This window comes from Tachysurus fulvidraco, chromosome 5 (genome assembly GCF_022655615.1).
Source record: "Tachysurus fulvidraco isolate hzauxx_2018 chromosome 5, HZAU_PFXX_2.0, whole genome shotgun sequence".
In the NCBI taxonomy this organism is placed as follows: domain Eukaryota; kingdom Metazoa; phylum Chordata; class Actinopteri; order Siluriformes; family Bagridae; genus Tachysurus; species Tachysurus fulvidraco.
In genome coordinates, this window is record NC_062522.1 from 4,126,193 (window position 1) to 4,150,667 (window position 24,475).

General features: G+C 37.7%; 1 protein-coding gene across 1 annotated transcript; it reads right to left on the bottom strand.

Moving 5' to 3' along the window:
- Window positions 1-12,198: 12,198 nt before the first annotated feature.
- Window positions 12,199-23,104, bottom strand: tmem45a (transmembrane protein 45a). Its single transcript, XM_027163338.2, has 6 exons — window positions 22,856-23,104; window positions 15,642-15,853; window positions 15,301-15,513; window positions 14,327-14,511; window positions 13,189-13,331; window positions 12,199-12,597 (listed from the first exon to the last, which is right to left on the bottom strand). Exons 2-6 carry the CDS (start codon window positions 15,835-15,837, stop codon window positions 12,501-12,503), a joined length of 834 nt encoding a protein of 277 aa, XP_027019139.2. The 5' UTR covers window positions 15,838-15,853; window positions 22,856-23,104; the 3' UTR covers window positions 12,199-12,500.
- Between the last annotated feature and the right edge of the window lie 1,371 nt (window positions 23,105-24,475).

Here is a 24,475-nt window from a genome sequence, read left to right on the forward strand (position 1 = left end):
TTCAGTAGTCATGTGAAAGCGTTAAGCAAATCAGTTTACTACCATCTCAGAAATATAGCCAGAATTAGATGTTTTGTCTCAAGACAGGACTTAGAAAAAATTGTTCATGCTTTCATCACCAGCAAGGTGGATTATTGCAGTGGACTCCTTACTGGGATCCCCAAAAAGACCATTAGACAGCTGCAGTTCATACAGAACGCTGCTGCCAGAATTCTGACCAGAACCAAAACATCTGAGCACATCACTCCAGTCCTCAGGTCCTTACAATGGCTTCCAGTTACATTTAGAATAGATTTTAAAGTATTGTTACTGGTTTATAAATCACTTCATGGCTTAGGACCGAATTATATTACAGATATGCTAATTGAATATAAACCAAGCAGACGACTCAGATCATTAGGATCAACTCAGTTAGAGATACCAAGGGTTCACTCAAAACAAGGTGCGTCAGCATTTAGTTATTATGCCACCTGTAGCTGGAATCAGCTTCCAGAAGAGATCAGATGTGCTTCAACAGTAGACCCTTTTAAATCAAGATTAAAAACACATCTGTTTAACTCTGCATTTACTGAATGAGCTCTGTGCTGCTTCACACTGACTGCACTTTTTATCCAAATCACTTTTACTCCCGTTTTATTCTTTTTTTTAAAACATTTTATACTGTTTTTATTAAAATCATTTATTTTCTTTAATTGTTCTTTATTTTTATTATGATTTTATCGTGTTTCATATTTTTTCATCCATTTTTTTCTCTCATAAATTGTTTTCTAATTTAAAGTTTTAAAATGTAAAGCACTTTGAATGACTTCTGTGTATATGAAATGTGCTATACAAATAAACTTGCATTGCCTTGCCTTGCCTTGCCTTGCCTTGGTTCCTTCTTTCTTTTTTTGTTGCCACATTCACCTGAGTCACCTTAGACTCGCTCAGTGGGGATAAATACAAACACATTTAGATATATCTAATGTTAATCTTGAATTTTTGTATTCTATTATTCTTTATATTAACCTTTTGTTTTATGTTTATGTTCTTTAAAGCTGCTTTGAGACAAAAGTCAGTGAGCAGGTAAAAAAAATCCAAGAATCCAGATTAACTCTACAAGTGCTGAAGTGAGCCATGGCTTTTCCTATGTATTTCTTATGTAAAGTGGCAGAACGAGTGGTTTGCATAAACCATTTAGCTTTAAAGAATAAAATAAACATCTCAGTAAATATCTTTGATGGTTTGCCTCAAAATTTTAGCTTTATTCTAGTTTTTGATTCACTCATATACTGATTTTTTGTTTTCATTTTAACATCATGCATGAGGCAGCTATAACCTATAAGGCATTATCTACAGTACTTACCCCAGCTTCCAGAGAACCTGCCCTGGTGCAGTAGATGGAATTGTATGTAAATTGTTGAAGCTGATGACGCATGATGGCTTTTTCTATCCACTCTGGTTTGTTTTTTTGTTTTTTTCATGGAAGTTAACTTTCACAAATATAACTTGAATTGTTGTGTAAAAATGAACATTCAAATAATTTGATAAAAAACAACATTTTTTAAAATCATGGTTATTATCTAGGTTATTGCTACTGGGAGGACTGTGGTGAGAAAAAAACTCCCTTAGATGAAAGCTAAGAAACCTTGAGAGGAACCAGACTCAAAAGTGAACCTTATCCTCATTTGGGTGACACTGTAGGTTGTGATTATAAATATACCGTATGACAATTATGTATTGATGAGGAGGTCGTTGTCCTCAAAGACCACATGGAGTTGGCATCTCCTCTTAGAATGTCTGAATACTTCATGAATCCAACTGGAGCTGGAACATCTCTAGATGTGTCAGGATCCTCAGAGGGTTGATGCCTCATGTCAATGAAGGTCCAAAATCTTCAAGACACAGAACACAACTGGAGCTGGAACAATTTCTGGATGCTTAAGGATACAGTAGGTAGAAAAAGCGAAACAGTGGAGAGGAGCTGCTGTTCATAACATTAGCAAGCACAAGATGATAATGTGCATGTGATCATATGTACAAGAGCACAAGATTATTATGTATTGTGTAAGGATCTGACTGACTTTGATAAAGGCCAGACAAAATCTACCATGAGTGCTCCAAGGAAGGACAACTGCTGAGCAGGATCATGGACACACAAGGTTCACTGATGGAGTTCCCATCCATGGAAGCACCACCTCACAATTTACGACTTAAACGATCTTCTGCTGGCACCTTAGTGCCAGATTCAGAGGACTTTTCGAGTCCGTTCCTTGACTGATCACGGAATCTGGTAGACCTACACATTGGGTGATTGGTAAAAATGCAAAGAAAACATTTTCACTGTGAAACACTGTAAATTAGTTCCTCCTTCTTCTTTGCCCCATTTTTCTTAGATTTACATATAATATGTTTTGTAAAGTAGTGAACAAAGGAAGTCGTGTTTTGCATAATACTTTGGAAGTTGTGTTTTGCTACAAAGAAGTCCATGTCTCACAAGAACACGGAAAGATAAACTTTTACAACATTCTTCATATTTCAGGTATGTTTGAAATTCACTTACTTACTAAATCTTAATAAGAGGGAAATTTTTTATTCTCATCAACTTAACAATTAGCGAATGGAGTCAAGTATTTCATGTATGTCTATTTTAAAGGATTTTAATCATCCATTATACTGTATAAGATGTGGAAAATGACAGTCTTGTTCTGCTGGTAGATGATTTTTAGTCATTTTAACAATTATCTCTAGAACGAAGCAAAAGGACCAAAATATAGAATAAAGCAATCGAGTAAATACCTTTTAATTTGCTAAGATCTCATTTTATGCCCAGGACGGGTTAAGTAGTGATCTTTACACTTGCATGTGATCAAAAAGTGACTTCTAGATAAAGGTTTAGGATAAACTTGATGTATTTGAAATCAGTTGATGTAAAGAAACATGTCACTGATTTCAACTTTATGTAAAATGTCCTTTTTTTGGATTGGTTCTGCTTTCTACAAGGCACTGAAAGGAGTCACCAGGTAATACATTTGTTTAAAAAACCTAATGTAAGTAATTTCAATGGAACTTCTGCCCTTTCTTATGAATATATTTCTCTTAATTTTGCAAGACATTTGCATAGACATACGAAGCATTTTCAAAATATGAACGAACCGAAGCCAGTATAAGTTGCGTGTACGTCCAGGAGCCGTTGGAGACAACTGAAGGTGTTTTACAAATTTCTTTCAGTCAAGTTTTCACACGTTTTTGTTGACAGATTGGTGGTGTATATGGCGTATTTTTAGCCCAAGCTTAGCAACACGACTTCATTAGTGTTTGTGGATTTTTTTTTTTTTTTGCAATTTGTGCGAAATTTAATGAAGGCATAGCACTATAGGCCCAAGAAAGTTATCAAGGACAGTAGTACGGAGAAAAAGGAGCCGCTTCCTATGGAAAAAAGAAAGAAAGAAACGTTAAAAAAGCAGCCGGTGCAAGAACGAGCGATCTTGCTCGTAGTGAGTGCTGATGGCAAGCATCCACTATAAGCACAATATTTTTTGTGCTGATGTAACAATATACCGATAATATTTTTGGCTTGATGGTATGGATACTCTAAATTTACATTATTTCCTATAGGAAAATTTCGCAAAGTTACCCAATACAAATTTTCACCTTAAGAACTCGTCTCCAGAGCGGATTAAATTTGCATGCCGGGGTTCCGTTGTACAGTGCACTGGTAATTGTTCTGTAAATAAATTGGGCATGACACTGACATCTGGTGGTTGAAAGCATAAAGACATCTAGCTGGGAATCTTCTAGGAAAAAGATGAAAGTTCTAGACTTCAGATTGTGTCTTTGATGGATGGCTGGAAGAGAGACCATCTCTAGGGAGTTCAGGCTACAGTTATCAAGTCTACTGCAGAAAACTGTAAAATCTGTGTCAGCTAGTGATGGTAACCTTTAGCATGGACTACTGTACAAGACAAGCTCAAGCTCAGAAGCTTCAGTACCTCCATCTTGCCATAAACCTACTACCTTCTTCTTTGATTTTTGCTTGATTCTCTCTGGATGTGTGATACACATGTTGTTTCAGTTCAGCTTTCTTGTCCCTATGCAGCTTTACAGAGATCCAGATGTATGTTATTATCCCCACTGTGCAAGCCAGAGGCAACAGTTACAAGCCATCTGAGATGACAGGGAAGAAACCCTAAAGGAACTTGTACTCCTCTGGGTGACACCAGATAGTATGATTATAAACCAGTTGTGCTCTTTCACAACTATACTCTGAAGTCAAACAGTAAAAAGTAAAGTCAAGCTACTGTAGCTAGAAGGATTTAGATACAATAACTGCCAAAAATAGCTAAAAATTAGAATGAGCTTCGGAGCTAACATAACTGCTGCCGTACCTAACTAGCCAGCTAGCAAAGATAATATCATAAAGATAGTGTTGTTAATTTCTAAAGTTAGATTTGTTCCATGACAACTACAGTAAGTGTGTTGAATGGATCTTTAGTGTGAGCTTCAAGGTCTCTGCTTGATGGAGGCGATGTCCTAATATCCTAATGTGGTTTTAACTCAACTAGCATCTGCCACAATTCCTCTCAGGAAGGTTCTAGACATCCTTGATCTGTTGAAGCAGTGCTAATAATCTTGTTTGATGCTTTGGTGTGATTTGGTGCTCATCTGTGGAAGCTATACTGTCTAAAAATGGTTAGGGCAACCAGAGAAATATCAATGGTGTGGCATGGTGGTACGGTGGATAGGGTTGATGATGACTCATAGATAACTCCAGGGTCCTCTGATTGATCCTGAGATCAGGTTAGTTTGTACTGTACATGAAGCTGTTCAGATAGAAATAGAGAATCTCAGTCAGCAGAGATAGAGGAATTACCGTTATTCTGGGACTTTAAATAAAACTGTACTCATATTTAACTTTAAATATAATCCTATGTAGTGATGTGTTGCCTGTGGTTCTAATCAGGACTTCTGATGGATTTAATTATATTTCTAATTTCAGAGTGAGTTTTCCAGCGACATCAGTGATGGAACAGAGTCTCTTCGTTCTCCTGTTTTTTACAGGTGAGAGAAAAAATGTGTGTAGGAAAGTAGTAGTAGTAATGTGTTTGTGTGTGTGTGTGTGTGTGTGTGTGTGTGTGTGTGTGTGTGTGTGTGTGTGTGTGTGTGTGTGTAAAGTCTATATTTGGTGTGACATCACTTTGCTCTGTAAAAATGCACAGTCTCAGGATTTGTGTAGTCTTAGGTAAGTTTTATGAAGCATCTTGGAGAATTTTACACGTTTTTTATGTTTTGTCTGAAAAAAATAGTCTGTTATTTAAGACGATGCTTTCCTCTCTGACTTATGTCTCTGTGCACAACTGTATAAATACCGGTACTGTGCTTCTGCCGAACTCCGGACATTCACCTGCCTTCCGTATATCCTCACATGTTCCCCATTTGTGTGTTTGTTCCTTAGCTTAGATAGATAGATAGATAGATAGATAGATAGATAGATAGATAGATAGATAGATAGATAGATAGATAGATAGATACATACATACATACATACATACATACATACATACATACATACATACATACATACTTATTTGATCCTGGAGGAAATTCAAGCATCCATTAGCAACATCCAAAGAAATAAAATGATCACTTCCTGAAAATTGAAACTGAAATAATGAATTAATAAAGAATTTCTAGCAAAGAGCTAACTTACATATACATAAATTCTTTAACCCCCTCTTCCTTAGGAGTCGCCCCCATCGTCCTGTTTCACTCTCGTAGGTACTATCTGGTCCAGGAAAGCAGGACGTGGGATGACGCTCGCTCTTACTGCAAGGCCAAATATATGGACCTGGCTATCATCAAAAGTACTGACGATATGCTCCAGTTTCAAAATGAAGCAGTGAAACAAAAATTCAATTCCAGTGCATGGATTGGAATCTACAATGACATCGATAGCTGGCGCTGGTCCCTTGGAAGTGAATCACTGGGAAATATGAGCAAATGGGCTATCGGGCAGCCTAATAACAATTTCGGAATGCAAAACTGCGGTGCAGTGATACCAATTGGTTGGGATGATAGAATCTGTACAGAAAAATATCCGTTTGTGTGCTTAGATGGTGAGAGGCTTCATATTCTCCACTCCCGTTTTGTCAAGAAAGAATATCATTATATTGTCATGAGAACATTTAATGTGTACACTTTACTGTATCAAGGCTGACCTGGGCGCGCTTTTGTCTTTTATTAATTTTGAGTAACTTCCTTAAACTCAGTCTTCTTTGAGTTACTCATCATGTTTTTATTCCAATTCTCACAGGAATGCAACCCGGCACCATCATGTACATTTACAACAGGTCAAAGTTGATGTGGTCCGAAGCTCAGAGCTCGTGTAGACAGTATTACACAGATCTGGCCAGCACGAGAGATGAAACAGAATATTCAGTTGTACTTGGAAAGACAACAGCTTTGTCCTATTACACTTGGATTGGTCTGTTCAGAGACTCCTGGAAATGGGTAGACCAAACCGAGCTATCTAACATCGCATGGGAGTCTGGAAGCCCAAATAACGCCCTGAAGAATGAAAGCTGTGGTTATATAAATAACAATCTGGTTGCTGATGCTCCGTGCTCAGACTTAAAGCCTTTCTTCTGTTACGCAGGTGAGGTAAAGTTTTATTCTGTCTAATATCTAGACAAACGTAATGAATGAATGAATGAATGAATGAATTATTTAATGTTTTTATTTCTCTTTGCATGTCTAGATGTAACGAGAAAAAAACAAACCATAAGGATGAAGATCAGGTCCAATCAGGATGTAAGTGCGTTCAAGACGGCCATCTTGGAGAAGGTAGGTCTCGTCTTCTGCAAGACCCCACAATAATCCTCATAACTCCAGCCAGAACTGGTTTAACCATAGTCTTCATCAAGTCCTGACATATACACACTGTGATGTCATCAGTATCTGGTACAGGTTTGTTTTTTCTCCATCTTGAATTCATTTGTAATAAATGTTGGGTTTTTCAGATCAAGCAGAAACTGAAGGATAATGGGATGGTGGAGAACATCACGCTGAAATGGAGAGTGATCAGAAAAGGTGATGTTTCACAAGGAGGACGATGATGATACTAATGGAGAATATTAAAATATTAGATTTTTGGTTTGTTGGAAATGCAAGAAAATATTTCAGTTTAAAACAAGTGAGAGTGAAGAATTTACGTATAGACCTGCTTTTTGTTACAAAGGTTCAAAACAAGGTCTGATAATAATAAATAAATAAATAAATAAATAAATAATAATAATAACATGCAACTAGAAATAAAGCAGACAAAGATCAAGTGGATTGTTATATAAAGATGTAACAGAAGTAATCCCATTTTTTGGTGCTATAAACATTTACCTTCTTTAAATACTGTATATTTACATTTTCAGCTGTGTGTCACTGGATATTTAGTGTTTGTAGCATGTTAAGAATTTAGTTTATTAGTCTACTACAGTAAACCTTATTAAATCTGGCAAATGGGAATGTTAAGACAAATATAATTAATTACAAAATCATTTACTTCTTTGTATTGTATCTTTACTCCAATAAAGTTAAAGAGCTGAGATGTGTTTGGTGTTTGAGTTTTACTTGTAATGTAGCTAACAATGTTAAAATGACTCTTAAACAACCGTATTCTGTCGAGTTAAACATTACTAAAGGAGGCATGAAGGAAATTCAAGAACATTTATGACCAAAGGCAAGTTACATTTAGCTTTGTGTAACATCAAGCTGTAAGAAGGTCCATTTCAAATGTACAACCCGAATTATCAAAAAGTTTAAATTTGAATAAAATGAAATCTAAAAGACTTTCAAATTACATGAACCGATATTTACAATAGAACCTGGATAACATAAATGTTTAAACTTTTATCCACTAAATGAGCTCATTTTAAATTTGATGCCTGCTACAGGTCTCAAAATAGTTGTGATGTTTCCATAGTGTAGCATCTACTCTTTGTTTGAAGACATCTGGGCATCAAGGTTATGCGTTTCTGGTGTTTTGCTGTTGGAACTTGGTCCCATTCCTCCCTGATATAGGAGTTCATGGTCGTCTTTGATGTATTTTGGAACATGTTCACATACGGCTTCCGTTGTGCATGATAGAGCTTTAGTTGTCATCTGCAGATGGCACGTGGATTGTGTTCACTGATACTGGTTTCTGGAATTGTCCCTGGGCCTATTTAGTGATGTTATTTGCCCCTTTTCCACCGAGGCCATTGAGTGCTGGTTCGGTCTAATTTAGAACCAGTTCTTTCTTTTTTCGACCGCCAAAGCACCGGCTCTGAACCAGGAAAAGTGGTTCTTAAGTAGCACCAAAACGTTGCTGGTCTAGACTTAAGAACCGCTTGTGTCAGGGGCTGTACTTTGTACTAGTATACTTAATGTACCTTAAGTATACTAATGTTTAATAAACTTTAACTTTACCATAATATAATCAATTATCAGCACACATGATAGTAGGTAGCTACATGCTAAGGCTAACTTTTTTCTGTGTTAATGATAGAATAACGTTATGTATTTTCTCGATTACAACCTCCGTTTATACAGATTACATGGAGCTGCACGTACATGTTGGATTCGCCGCGTTTGGATGCCAATGTAGGTTCAAAAAGCCACGAGCATTAACGGTAAAGCAACATCCGCCATTGTTGATGTTGTGTTTGTCGCTGCTGCGCTAACATTGCTGTGTAAAGTGACACGTATACAGTGACCTCAGACTCGGCTCTGTGATGCTCTCTAACCGAATGGAAAGGTAAACCGGTTCTTAGAAGGTTTGCCAGTGGAACCAGCACTCGGTGCTTTTTGGTGGAAAAGGGGTAATTGACACAATCATGCTGATGAGTGATGAGTGTCGTCTGAGGGCCCGAAGCCCACAAGCATTCGGCCTTGTCCCTTACGCACAGAGATTTCTCCAGTTTCTCTGAATCTTTTGATGATGCTCTGCATTGTTGATGATGGGATTTACAAAGCCTTTGGGTCACCGTACTTAGCCGTATGTCGTTAGAGCCTAATCGTTAGAGAGTCTGACTCGTAATCCTAAGGTTGTGGGTTCGAGTCTCGGGATGGCCACGATTGAGGTGACCTTGAGCAAGGCAACGAACCCCCCAACTGCTCCCCGGGCTCCGCAGCATAAATGGCTGCCCACTGCTCCGGGTGTGTGTTCACAGCGTGTGTGCATTTTGGATGGGTTAAATGCAGAGAACGGTTCACCGTACTTAGCCATACGTCACGTCACTCACAATTCAACATCGAGGAACAGGTTCACAATCTTTTTTACGCACTCTTTCGCAGATTGGTGAGCGTCTGCCTGTCTTTACTTCTGAGAGACTCTGTTACATGTTACAGATCTGATTTCATTAGTTTTTAGATGTTCTCCAGCTGAATCTTTTCAAAATCTCTTGCATTTTTAGTAATTTATTGCCCCTGTGGCAACTTTTTTGAGACCCGTAGCAGGCATCTAATTTGAAACGAGGCTCATTTACACCGTTTAAACATTTCTGTTATCTTTGTTCTATTGTATATAAAATACTGGCTCATGTGATTTGAAAGTCTTTTAGTTGACATTTTATTCAAATTTAATCAACGTCCCAACGTTTCCTGAATTCGGGTTGTATTTCTTTAGCGCATTTAACAAAGGACATTTTCTCAAAGCAGCTTTGCAGGACATAAGAAATATTACAAAAGGGTTATTATACAAAGATTAATCTTATACAGATGGAAGAAATATACATTTAGCTGGAAAGGTGTGTCTGAGCCCTGAACACTGTCAGGAAGATTATTCCAAAGCTCAAGAGCTAAATAGGAAAATGCCCTACTGCATTTAGTAGACTTTGATATTCTGGGGACTATCAGAGGACCAGAGTTTTCATTGGTAGGAAAGTCCAAAGAGATATTTTCCCTCCATCCATGTGGTTTCCATGATGCCTCCAACAACCTCAGAAAGCTCAGAAACCCAAGTTCTCATGGAGATCCAAGACCACAGCCACTGGTCTCGTCACACTGTTCCCTGTGACCATGATTAAATTACTAGCTGGAGCCTTTAGTCCATCGTACCCACATTTACCACCTTATCCACCAAAGAAACAAAGACCAGGGTAGAATATACCAAGGAGGCTCTAAAACTGGCTTCTTCTTCGTTGAGATCTAGGCAGCCATGTATCGAGGTTTCATTCTGGTTTGAACCTTGCAGCTCTTGGACAATTACGTGAGACCAAAATCTTCACCAAACTGAACCTGCCAAGTGCCTACAAGTAGAACATGCTGCACAAATCACCAAAAACTCTGTCGATGCCTGTCATGATGAGACCATCAGCGGTGGCTCCTCACCAGAAAACTCCACATCACTATACCGGATCTTTCAAAACCCTCAAAAATGTACAGCAGCTGCTTTTTCCCCCTTCTTTAAAAATGTCCCCCCACTATATACAATAGCATTGGATGTAAGAACTGCACTAAAAAAGAAGACATCATACTTGAGCTGAAAAATCTGTCGATTAGAGATTTTATTTTAAAAGCGAGGCGTTCGGCAGCGTTTTACATACTGTAACACTTTTTTTCATAAACACGGCCATCATGAAGCGGTCAGTGTGTAGGAAAAAAATAATAAAACTAAACTATTTTAATGATAAAGACAAGAACATTACACACCATTTTGCAAAAACGCATCAGTTATAATATTACTGTTAAACAATAAAATGCTTTCAGATCCTCAGAGTTTGAGGTGATATCTTTACAAAATATCTGAATAGGTCAGTTTCTGTCAATAAATACATACTGTAGTAATTCAAGCTTCTCTCCAGGTTGGACGTTAATTCTGCTCAGAAGGTACTAAAGTTTCGATAGAATGGAACCAAACCTTGTGATATCCTACAGGTAGAAGAGTCAAAAAGGAAAAAATTAAATCTATACTCATATCAACAGCTAGTGATTTAGTCACCGCCGTGTCTAACTACACTCGTTAAACACCTAACGAGCCTTTTAGACGTGAAGTATAAATACTCTATGTATCTGACCACACACTCATCGTAACAAATTATTTGGCCAAAATATCAGAGGTTCTTTGGTATTTTCTAGTAAAGGTAAGGAATGATTGCACCAGAGCGAGTCTGTCTTTAAAGAGTAAACACGGTCTATTCTCTCTATCTGTAGTATAGATATAATATTAATATTAACATGGCTCCCTGCATGGGGAAAAGACACACGACTTTATTCAAGCTCATTATTAATAGAAGTCTAAGGGCAGCTGTTGAACTGCTCACACTGTTATAGTACATTTACATGGATCTGCGTCTCTCCGTTCCCCGTCTGCTTTTCTTTGTGTTAAGCTGTTCTGTGCCAAAGCTCTGATGTTTCTATTAGTATTATTGTGCATTTCTCTGTCTGTAAGTTCTCACGATTCTGTGTTTGTACGTGAAACTCTAAATCGGTATAACATGTTTGGTGTAAAGACAAAAAAAGCATAGTGTAGAAAGTGTAGTGTAACACAAAATACTTTCTACAGTACTGTGGGTAAGAATGACAGGACAGATTTGGTAAGTCGTTCCTTTTACATCCTCACACCTTGACTGTTCCAGTGTAATGACTATGTTAAATATGAATTGACATGTTAATTGACATCAACATCTGCCCTTACACTTTATCATTAAGATCAACATCTGCCCTTACACTTTTATATTAATTGACATCAACATCTGCCCTTAGACTTTCTATTATCTGCAAGGTTTCAGTAAACAGGTTAAAGCGCAGAGAAAACATGGTGAAAATCCTGTACGCTACAGATACAGTAGATAGAGATTAGGGTTCAAAATAACTAAAATATTCCTTTTGAGAGAGAGAGAAAGAGAGAGAGAGAGAGAGGGAGAGAGAAAGAGAGAGAGTGAGAGAGCGAGTGATAGAGAGTGTGAGAGAGAGAGAGTGAGAGAGAGAGAGAGTGAGAGAGAGAGAGAGTGAGTGAGTGAGAGAGACAGAGAGAGAGAGAGTGAGACGGAGAGAGAGAGACAGTGAGAGAGTGAGTGAGAGAGAGTGTGAGAGAGAGAGAGAGTGAGAGAGAGAGAGTGAGTGAGAGTGAGAGAGAGTGAGAGAGAGATAGAGAGAGAGTGTGAGAGAGAGAGAGAGTGAGAGAGAGTGAGAGAGAGAGTGAGAGAGATAGAGAGTGAGAGAGAGAGTGAGAGAGAGAGAGAGAGAGAGAGAGAGAGAGAGAGAGAGAGAGAGAGTGTGTGTGAGAGAGAGAGAGAGAGAGAGTGTGTGTGTGAGAGAGAGAGAGAGAGAGAGAGAGAGAGAGAGAGAGAGAGAGAGTGAGAGAGACCAGATATAATGTAATGGCAGCTGAAGATAAGTCCTTGTGGTCCACACTCAGCCCGACCCACTCAGCCTCTCAGTGCAGTCAGCTCTGTCCCTGCCACTGGCTTTGATGGTACTGGTTCTGATCCCAGTCGATTCTCCAGCATGTGTTCTTTGTAAAAACTCAGCAGGTTGGTGATAAATACTTATAAAACCTCATCTTCAGAGTCTGCGTCTCTTTCCTGTGGTTTCAGCAAACCCATCTCCATCGGCGGCATCCTCCTGAGTTTGGATCGTATCACGCTGAGGGAAAAAACAGAAGAGTTGAAAATCGGTTAGTATAAAAACTAATAAATTGCAGTTTCCCATTTTAGTTCCTGTTTGAATTCAGTAACTAACAGCACGACATCTCGTCACTCGAAAGCTTCCTGTGTTCTGTGTATGATTCGGTGTTTAGTCTCGTTACTGTTTAGACATGTTAGCTGGTTAAATCTGTATCACCGACTCTACGGTCACTTTTCTCTTCCGTGAACTGGCTTGTTGCTATGGAAACGTACGCTTTCATGGAGGTGTCCGTGTTTTTTTTCCCTCTATTTTGTAGTTAGAACTTGTTGAAAATGACAAAAATGGAATAAATAACAAGTAAACTACATGGATTAGTTTCTTCTTCTGCTCGAATCACACTGCAGTGAAGTCTTTCATGCTGTTATTCTGCCCCCTGGTGGATATCTATGCAAATGCATCTATACATAAAGCTACAGTTGCGATAACCAGGTTTTATGGAAAGAGAAAATAGAATAAAATAAAACTAAAAACTAGACCCTTTATGGAAATAAGAGAGTGAATGTGCATGTGTTTGTGTGTTTGTGTGTGTGTGTGCGTTTAAGGTCGCACCATGTAACACTGGTGTGTGTTACAGCCACAACGATGAGAGCGAAGGCCAAGTGCCAGCTGTAACACATGGTGATGAACATCATGTTGTTGTGATCCAACTGATCCCACTTCACCTCGCTGGGGGGGTAGAGCACAAAGGCAATCTGGGGGAAAAAGAAGTGACAACTTACACCACTTTTCTGGAACCAATTTTTCAAAAACTTTCGACCCAAACCTGAAACAAACCTAATGTAAAGTAGAACAGTAAAGAAAAAAAAAGGATAACTTTTTGTTAAGTGTTAATTTGTTACATGTAAACAGACCTGATAGCTTTTTATTGTTGTTGTTAGGATTTTATTTGTTTGTTTGTTAGTTTTTGTTTATTTATTTATTTATTTATTTAATATTTCAAATGACATCTTTGTGCCAAAGAGATGAAACAAATCTAAAAAGCTGCATTTTTAGTGGATTTCTTCCTGCTTCTTATTTATTTATTTGTTTGTTTGTTTATTTATTTATTTAAATAATTTTAATACATAAAGCATTTGACAATTTAGTTTAGCTTATTAAAAGCAAAAATTCACAGCTGGGTCTCCAAAAAGTAACCCTTCTATAGTGTATCTCTAATAATAATTATAAATATTTAGTATCTATATTATTATAAATAAGACATTTTAAAATTTCTGAATTGTATTTGTGAATTTATAGAAGAGAAAAGAACAGAAAAAATAATGAAAAACAAAAAGGAGTCAAAATTGTAAAATTGTCCAGTAACAATACTGCAATAAATATTAGAAAAGACAGAAAACAACATCACAATGTGAATATAAAGTGAGTAATAAAATTAATAAAAGTACAATTATTAAAATAATTATGTTCTAGTAAAAGTGAGACAAGTGAGCTAAAAAAAATTTGCTCTGATGGAAGTTTTAGAGATGTATGAAGTGTTTCGCTATTGAGAAATAGGTTTTTATTTTAGACACAAACGATCTCAGGTTGATTGTTTTCCTATAGCTGAACTCATATTACAGCAAAAAACAGTTCCAATTATTAATCAGTAAAATAAAAATCCATCACACAGCTTTAACTTTGTTATCGGGCTGAGATGAAACATTTATACAGATATACAGGTTTATTTTTGTGGATCATGTGAACAGACCTGCCAGAACCAGCTGCCCTGCAGCAGACAGAGTGCAGCTCGTAACAGCTCCAGCAGGACGTTTCCTCTGTGGAAGACCTCCAGCAGGCAGACGAGCGCTCCTCCGAACACGGCGTACAGCAGGAGCATGTGCACGTGGACGTCCAGCATGTCTCTGCCATGGAGGTGATAGAGGAACAAGAATCCTGCAAAGGAAGAAGACGTCTCAAATTCACACTACGCACTCCCACTGTGCACTAAGGACTCTAGGGTATAGTGTTAGAACGCTCGTATCGTCTCAAAAGGAACACTAAAGCTTCATTCATTCATTCATTTACTACCGCTTATCCGAACTTCTCGGGTCAAGGGGAACATGTGCCTATCTCTGGCGTCATCGGGCATCGAGGCAGGATACACCCTGAACGGAGTGCCAACCCATCACAGGGCACACACACACTCTCATTCACTCACACACTCACACACTACGAACAATTTTCCAGAGATGCCAATCAACCCCCGAGGCACGGGGCGAACATGCAAACTCCACACACACAAGGCGGAGGCGGGAATCGAACCCCCAACCCTGGAGGTGTGAGGCAAACATGCTAACCACTAAGCCACCGTGCCCCCCAGCACTAAGGCTTTTTTTCCTAAGAGGAAGTTTCCCAGTCGATCTCAAAAGTCACCAAACGCACGTAACACGACACCACCAGCTTCAACAAACGTTAAAGAAATCACACAAGATGTTTGTTAGACTTCTCGTCCGCCATTTTGTAAATGTTTTTATTATTGTGCTTTTATGCTGCAAATAGAAATAAGCTACAGTTTAGTAGCCTGTTAACATGCGATAACAACCCGGACTACAGAGCTAATCGTTTCGTCTTCGCTAGCTCCCTTTATCCAGTCTGATACATGGACGAATATGGAGCTCAGACAACTCTTACAGTCATGCTAGATCATTAACAATTCACACACCGAATCTTAAGTTGTTTTACCTTCGTTGAAGAAAGCGAGTCCCAGCAGTAAGCGATCTAAAGCCAGAGGAGCTGCACTCGTGCTGTGGACGGTGAGGGACGTGGCTCCGGCCAGGCCGAAGAACAGGTACATGGTTGTGTGCTGCCAGTTCATCAGTTTGTCCCAGTGCTGAGTGGACGAGTTGTACAGGTGGAGCTTCGGTCCATCAACTGTGAACTGTTCTGCTAGCATTCCTGACACACACACACACACACACACATAAACGTATTCAGAACAAATAGATTGATACTGATATCTAAGCATGATGTTGCATTGTTAAGCAAATAAATTGTAATCATTAGTAAGTTTCTGTAAAACTCACCGACAACAGAAAAGAAGAGTATCGCGGCTCCTTCAATGATCTCGAGGCGGTGCTGAGCGGCTCGTGTCGTGAGTCTGGCTGCACCGGCGCTCTTGTTCCTGCGGGTGGCGTACCACAGCGAGTACTTCACCGCCCACCACATGCCGCCGATCAGAAACAAGCTGCCGGGTAGCGCATGGCCTTTAAAATTCCCCATGACCACTTGCAACTACCTGAAACACATGGGAAAATGTTTTACAAGAGATCTACAGTATAGTGCATTGCATAAGTATTCACCCCCCTCCTTAAACCTGGCACTAAAATGGTTTCATTATATTTTTTCACATTTAAAGGGGAACAATCACTATATGTGGTAAAGAAAATAATAGATAATAAATATTCACCCCTTTGGTTTAGAACATCTGACTTTAAGCGCATTCTGCTGCTTTTTATTTTTCTAAAAATTTTAATTCAGGACAGAGAACACAGCAATATTTTTGTCCCACTACAGATTCTCAGACCGAGGACACGGTTTTGACTGTACAATTGGCTCCTGTTGAAATGTGACTGTATTCTTCTTGACTCCACCCCGATCTGTTGTCGTACGCTTGCTGTGTGTTTGCCTCTAACCCTTGACCGTGACCAGCCTCCCTGCAGCACCATGCAACCGCCACCATGTGAAGTAGGGCTTTTAGACTACATGTGAAAAAGACGTAGGGGGTCAAATACTTGAGCAAGACGCTGCTTCTTATCCACCTGTAAATAATAATAATAATAATAATAATAATAATAATAATAATAATAATAATAATAATAATAATAATAATAGTAATAATAATAATAATGAAATCGAAAATAAGATGTAATGGATTTGCTGATCTGCAGAGATTTTATTGCGATAAAATAGAAATGAAGAAATGTTTAAGGCTTTACTGTGGAAATATAAACAAATCTTAGATTATGCAAAATTCATGAAACGATCAAATAAAATAAATAAGAACTGGGACGCTGTTTTTATACATCTACTACATTCCCTGCATACTGATGTTGTCCCAGCAGCATTGAAAACTGCTGCTGTAACACCTGTCCTAAAAAAACATAACGGTGACTTGGACAACTTCAATAATTATCGTCCTATTTCAAATCTACCGTTTCTTGCCAAAATTCTGGAACATCTTGTGGCTTTGCAGCTACATAGTCGTCTCACAATAAATAATCTTTTCAAACCCCTTTAGTCTGGATTTAGAAAATCTCATAGTACTGAGACAGCCTTGGTCAAGGTCACCTGTTATTGGCCTCAGATTCTGGTTCTCTTTCTATTCTGATCCTCCTGGATCTTAGCGCCGCTTTTGACAATGTTAACCACAATCTGTTACTCGAGCGAAACTTTTTTTGGTGTTTCTAGGACTGTTTTAACTTGGTTTAGATCATACCTTTCTGATCATGAACAGTTTGTATGTATGAGTGGATTCCGGTCTGTGACTGGTTGTGTCTGTACGGGTGTTCCTCAAGGTTCCATCTTAGGCCCCTTACTTTTTAGCATTTACATATTTCCACTTGGATTGCTTTTAAGATCACTCGGGCTTAATTATCACTTTTATGCGGACGACCCTCAGATTTATATTCACTTTAAGCCTAATCAAAATTTGGACCTTTCTTCTTTAACATACTGTATTACTGAGAAAAAAACCTGAATGTTTTAAAAAAATTTTGTGCCTCAACGCTGATAAGACAGAAGTCTTGCTTATTGGCACCCTTCACCAGCTTCGCGAAGCTGGTTCACTGTTTCTAAACGTAGATGGCTCTGTTCTGGAAGTGCAAACCAAATAAAAAAAAATCTAGGAGTAATCTTTGTTTGTCTTTTGACCCTCACGTTCGGCACACTGTAAAGAGCTAATTTTTTTTATCTCAGCAATATTAGATTAGATTAGATTAGATTCAACTTTATTGTCATTACACATGTACAAGCACAAGGCAACGAACTGCAGTTTAGGTCTAACCAGAGTGCAATAGCAGTAAGTGCAGGATATACAATTTGTACAAGAGTTAAATAAAATAGTAATATAGAAGTAATTTACAGATGTGTGTGTACTATGAACATAATATACAGATGGCTATAATTATAACTGAAATTTACAGAAGGATGTAACAAAATATGTGGCTATTACTATAAACAGTAATTTACAGCTGTGTATGTACTATGAATATAATATACAGATGAATATATATGTATAAATATCAGTAGACTTCACCCTATGTTATCCCGTTCAGTGACTGAAAGGCTTATTAAGACTTTTGTGTTCTCCCGCATTGACTACTGCAATGCACTTCTGGCTGGGGTTCCTAAATCCACACTTAATAAACTTTATAAACAATGTGTGCAAAGTTCAGCTGCTAGGATCCTGACTGGAGTACAAGGCACTGCATGGTCTTGCCCCCCGGTATCTGTGTGCACTTTTAACTTTATACACACCCAAGCTATACTTACGCTCCTCACAAGCAGGACTGGTGGTAGTCCCATAGACACGGCTGCGTTCTGTAGGGAATAGGGCTTTTTGGTCGTACGCATCCTCACATCACAGAACTTTAGTACTTATACATCTATTTTAATAACTCATTCTTTTTAGGGTAGCCTTTTCTTGACTACTTTATTTTTTTTGTGTGTGTGTATTTATATGTATGTATTAGTTGTTTTACTTTGTGCGTTTGTATTCTCATTTGCTTTTTATGTAAAGCGCCTTGAGAAGCTACTTTAAAGGCGCTATTGAAAAATAAAGTTATTAACGGTGCTTGCAAAGCAACATTCTTGCTATTGTGCTTCGGCGTGTAACTTGTCCCGCAGCTTTTGTCCTAGACCCATGAATGAGGTGTCAAATTTGCCGGCTCATTGAGGAGAGGTGTGCTATGACTTTTTTAAGCGATCGGAATTCTGGAATTCCTGGTACGGAAGCTTTTTTCCCCATAGACTTCCATTATAAATTTTGGAGGTTTATAACTCGGCAAGTTTTCGAGCGATTTACACCAAACTCAACCAGCTCCTTTAGGACCTTACTCCAGAAGGACCTTGTCCAAAAGTATTGGCACCCCACCGTGATGTCATGTGTAGCCCGCCTCCAAAATAAGCAAAATCAAAAAGTTAGCACAACATGGACATGTCATATATCAAAACACTCAGCTCAATGAAGGGAACTGACATCAAGTTTAGCCCCGCCCCCAAAATAAGCGAAATCAAAAAGTTAGCACAACATGGATATGTCACATATCAAAACACTGAGCCCGATGAGGGGAACTTGCCATGTGCAAGCACCATTCACATTTTCCTCAGGAAATGTACATTCTAGTTATTATTATTATAACTAAGTGAAGTCATGTTGAGAAAAAGGAAAAAACGGGAGACAGGGTGTGTGTGTGTGTGTGTGTGTTTGTGGGTTTATGGTGAGAGAAAGCAATCAGAGTTAATGAAGGCTTTGTAGATATTGTGTGTGTTTATGTGGTGAGGAATGTTGAAAGAGGAAAAAGAAATTCACCCACATGCTGAACTCCTTTCATCAACGCCAAATGTTTTGTTTTTTAATTATGGCAAAGTTAAAAGAAGGAAAAATATCACTTTATGGGCAATTTACAAAAAGAAATGACAAAATGACTACATTTTATTTATTTATTTATTCATTCTTTCATTCTGATACAAAACATATTTTTTTTATATAGTTCATAGTCACGTGTCTACAAAAAAGTGTAAAGTAACCAAACTACTGTTTGCTCTATTGCTATAGGGTAAAAGAGCTTGATGAAAACGACCTTCTCTTAATTAAAAATAATTAAAAATTTTAAAACTTAGAAGACACAAAAAAGAATTCCACTACTAATTAATTATTTGTAAATTAGTGACTTAGATATCAGGTATGAAACCTCACAACCTCCATGTCTGAGACCTCTATCTCTCCATCCATCCCCATGGAGACCGAATGACTCCCAAGAGCCCTTCAGTGGAGAGCGGGCCGTCTGATTGGCTGCCATTGTGGTGTTTATTTATAATCGCTGCCTGATAAATATTCACCATGTCCCTTCATAAGAAAAAGAAGAGTGAAAATGAGCAGCATGTTCTACTAGATCACCTCAGATTCCGCGAAGGTATAATCTGAAATAGAGACATGGACCAGGATGGGATTGTTACATACTGTAGATAATCCCCTTACAAATAAACCAGGAAAGATACACAGTGTGTCTCCATAGTAACTAGAGTAAAGAGCATTGTGCTTTTCGTCCATAGTGTATAATGTAAAGTCGTAAATGTTGCTTGTATCAAAATCTGATCAAAATCTGATCACACTATTCCTATGAATTCTGATGGTAAATAATGATTACACCAAAAAAGATTTAGGGTATTCAAAGCGACAGGCATGAACACTTATACACTCACAACCTAATTATTATTATTATTATTATTATTATTATTATTATTATTATTATTATTATTTTACTATTTTATTGCTTTCTTATAACAGTGCATTAAATATTTTTTTCATTACAACAGCTCTGAAAGTAGTTCTGGCTGTAGTTCGAATCACAGGATTACATCATCGTTTCTATAGTAACAGCTCGTTCACAAAAAGTCATAAGACAAGCGTTCAACATCACGTAAGTCTTGCAATTCCTAAAACCTACGGTTATTTACCAAATAAAAAATTGTACATGGTTTATTGAGAAGATGTTTAGGTACCATTTATATTTTTAGAGCACAAAAAAAATCTACAAAATAAACAAACCGGAACTATTTTTTTTCATGGACTTTCAACAACATTAATGAAAGTATAAACAGATAAACAGCAGTAAAATCTGCAGAACCTTCACTTCTGGCCCGACTGCACCTACATCTCACAGTCAGGATTCTCCATCTCCTTCGTTGTCACATTTCTCAACAGCAGAAGAGATTTAACAACTCATCCGGTCTTGTAATCATATCACCGGCCCACTGGATCCACTCCCTTCCACTATGCTCCAGAGCATCTTACAAGACCTTCTGCCCTTCATCACCACTATCATCAATGGATCCATAACATCTGGTCATGTACCAACTACCTTCAAGAGAGCAAGGGTCATTCCCATTCTGAAGAAACATCAGCAACTACAGACCCATATCACTTCTCTCTTTTCTTTCAAAAGTAATTGAACACGTTGTCTATAAACAACTGTCTGTCTATCTCTCACAGAACAACCTGCAAGATCCCAACCAGTCTGCCTTTAAAGCAACTCATTCGACAGAGACAGCCATTTTGGACGTCTCTGAGAAACTACATGCTGCTGGATCAGCCAAGCTTCATCTGTCCTCATGCTCCTCAACCTTTTGGCGGCATCTGATACAGTCAACCACAAGACTCTCTTGTCCACACTCAGGAGTCTTGGAACTTACGGATCAGCATGGGAATGGTTCGCTTCCTACCTGGAAGATCGCTCATGTCAGGTAACATCTGCTCCACACAGACTCTCCACTGGTGCCATAGGGCTCAGCACTTGGCCCTTTTCTTTTCTCCCTGTATACTCACTCTCTTAGTAAAGCTATTTCCTCACACAGGTTCTCTTACCACTGCTATGCTGATGATACTCAACCTATCTTCTCTTTCCCACCATCAGATACCACATCTTCTGTTCGGCTCTCAGCTTGTCTGGCAGACATATCATCGTGGATGACTGCTCATCAGTTGAAGCTCAATCCTAGAAAAACTGAACGACTGATAATGAACAACTGAACTGCTGAACATACGGATGATCACCCAGGTGATTCATCTGTAGGTCACGATTTTACAATATCCCTGCACAACGATCTGATCACCCCTTCAGTCACAACTCGCATCCTTGGGGTTATCATAAACAATCATCTGTCCTTTTCCTCACATGTTGCTAATGTGACACGTTCATGTCATTTTTGTCCACACAGGTTGCTCAAGTACTTGTTCAGTCTCTTGTCATCTCAAGACTGGACTACTGCAACTCACTGCTGCCAGGTCTACCTATGAATGCAATTCGTCCTTGTCTAATGATCCAAAATGCAGCTGCACGACTTGTTTTCAACCTGCCTAAGTTCAATCCCTCTACTGGCTTCCGGGAGCTGAGCGCATCAGATTCAAAACACTGATGCTTGAATATAAAGCCAAAATAGGACCAGCTATTAGCACTGCTCGAGTGGTCCCACCATTTCTCAGGGTAAGAGGTACAGTAAGTATACTACAAGACTCTTTTCTGCTCTGGCACCAAAGTGGTGGAATGAACTTCCCCTAGTGGTCCGGACAGCCGAGTCACTGGATATCTTCAAACAACGGTTGAAAACCTACTTCTTTATGAAATACTTTAACTAGCACTTTCTTCTCTGTTTGTTGTATGTGTGTATTAAAAAAAAACTTTGAACAGTGTTTTAGTCTCATGGTATCTTCAGTCCGTAATCTAGTGACCCAGAATTAATGTGCTCAATAACAGGGACTTAAAAACACTTTTGTATGTCACTCTGGAAAAGAAAGTCTGTTGAATGCTGTAAATGTAAATGTAAGATGTAAATGTGAATGTAAGATGTAAATGTAAGATGTAAATGTGAATGTAAGATGTAAATGTAAAATGTAAATGTAAATGTAAAGTGTAAATGTAAATGTAAAATGAAAATGTAAATGTAAAATGAAAATGTAAAATAACAATGTAGATGTAAAAAGTAGATGTAAATAAAAATTTTAATGTAAATGTAAAATGTAAACGTAAATGTAAAAGTAAAATGTAAATAAAAATGTAGAAGTAAAATGTAAATGTAAAATGTAAATGTAAATAAAAATGTAAATGTAAAATGTAAACGTAAATGTAAATTGTAAATGTAAAAGTAAATGTAAAAGTATAATGTAAATAAAAATGTAGAAGTAAAATGTAAATAAAAATATAAATGTAAAATGTAAATTGTAAATGTAAAAGTAAAATGTAAAAGTAAAATGTAAATGTAAAACGTAAATGTAAATGCCCCCATATGATAAACATTAATGTTAATATAATACGATGAACTAAAAACTAAAACCAGACTAATTTCATATCTATTAACTTTACTGTACTGCAAATTGTTCTGTTTTACAATGAGCTTTTTCTTACAAACACAAGATATAGTTCATTTTTGATGCATGAATGTGTTGTGTTTCCTTAAACCCCTGATATAAGATGAATAATGATGACATAAACACATCCTGCTTACTTTTCTGCACACTTACCTTTCAGACTGAAGAAGAAACAGGATGATGTTTATAATCAGGATGAAGACAAACTTCAGCTTTATACGCCTTTTCTTCTTCACTTATAAAGCGAAAACTATACAAAAGCCACAAACACACACGTTCAGATTTCTACATCTTCTTCCTCACACGTTTTTTCCCACACGTTCACACTTTTCCCAGCTGTTTCACACAGATTTTCCTTAGTTATGTTTTTTACCCGTTATTTATTTAGCGACCCGCCCATATCATCAGCGATTGGCTCAGACCAGGGCGAAACATCACTCCTCTACACTCTGATTGGCTACCCGGTATGCCAATCACTCTCTAGCCTGGCTTCCACGTGTGCATTTTTACCCCTCCTGCCTTTTCTCATCTTCAGACTATGTGCTGAAAAACAATCTCGTTTGGACATATTACAAATTTATTCATCTCTGGTTCCCCAAAACGCGAACACTTCTGTTTAGGACTCATTTAAATTCACTTACCAACAGTGTTTAAATTATAAAACACACATTCATTCATAGCTTCCTTAAAGAAACAGGTTAAAATGCTGTAATTAGGTAGGGTGTGTACAGAAACGCGGTGTGTGTGTGTGTGTGTGTGTGTGTGTGTGTGTGTGTGTGTGTGTGTGTGTGTGTGTGTGTGTGTGTGAGAGAGAGAGAGAGAGAGAGAGAGAGAGAGAGAGAGAGAGAGGGAGAGTGTGTGTGTGTGTGTGTGCGTGCGTGCGTGCGTGCGTGTGTGTGTGTGTGTACGTGCACACTGTCACGACATGAACTACGGAGTGTATAAGTCTTTATATTGCTCCACTAAACAAAATAACACTTTTTGCAGAGAAAAAGTCATTTATTGTTCAAGGAAATCACGAGCAGAGCTAAGAACAATCAGTTGCTTTAATATTTCATTAGTACTTTATTTATTAATGTTTATAAACTCTATCTGTATTTGGTTAGTGTTCAATTAGAACTATTTTGTATCTGTATCTGTATCCGTACTCAGATGCACTCACACAGCATTCACACAGCAGTTTAGTCTGGAATTTTGTGTCTGAAACAGAACACAATTCACATTTAAAAATCTTTTCAACTCAATAAAACACTGCTTCTTCATTTAAACCGAACTTGTTTATTTCCCATGGAACAGACGTTCATGTTTAGGTCAAGAAGTAAAAAAAACAAAACAAAAAACAAATAAAAAAAACAAGAAAAGACAAGAAACACTGGGTTACAGTATATTGTTGAGATCAGGATAAAATCAGCAAACTGGCACCATTCAAGGTATTTTGAACAATATATACAACGAACCTGGGACTATTTAGAAAAGAACATTTAGTGTAATTATGTACAGTCAGGATCAGATGCTGTCATTGTGTAGAAAAAAAAAACGACACAAATTTCCAACTTTTCTGATGCGATGTAAAAGGGAAGGTTTATTACTTAATTTATTACATTTTACATTTATTAATGATCTTAATTTTTTTTACTAATCTGTTAAAAATGTGCAAGAGAAGAATAAAAGAGGACTTTAATTTATTTGAGGAGGAAACAAGGAGTAGAAAATGATAATAATAATAATAATAATAATAATAATAATAATAATAATAATAATAATAATAATAAT

Coding starts and splice junctions, on each gene's coding strand:
- tmem45a (XM_027163338.2), bottom strand. CDS start 15,837: ATGGGGAATTTTAAAGGCCATGCGCTACCCGGCAGCTTGTTTCTGATC. Junction 15,514..15,641: donor ACTCTTCTTTTCTGTTGTCG/GTGAGTTTTACA, acceptor TGTGTGTGTCAG/GAATGCTAGCAGAACAGTTC. Junction 13,332..14,326: donor AGGGCAGCTGGTTCTGGCAG/GTCTGTTCACAT, acceptor TTTTTCCCCCAG/ATTGCCTTTGTGCTCTACCC.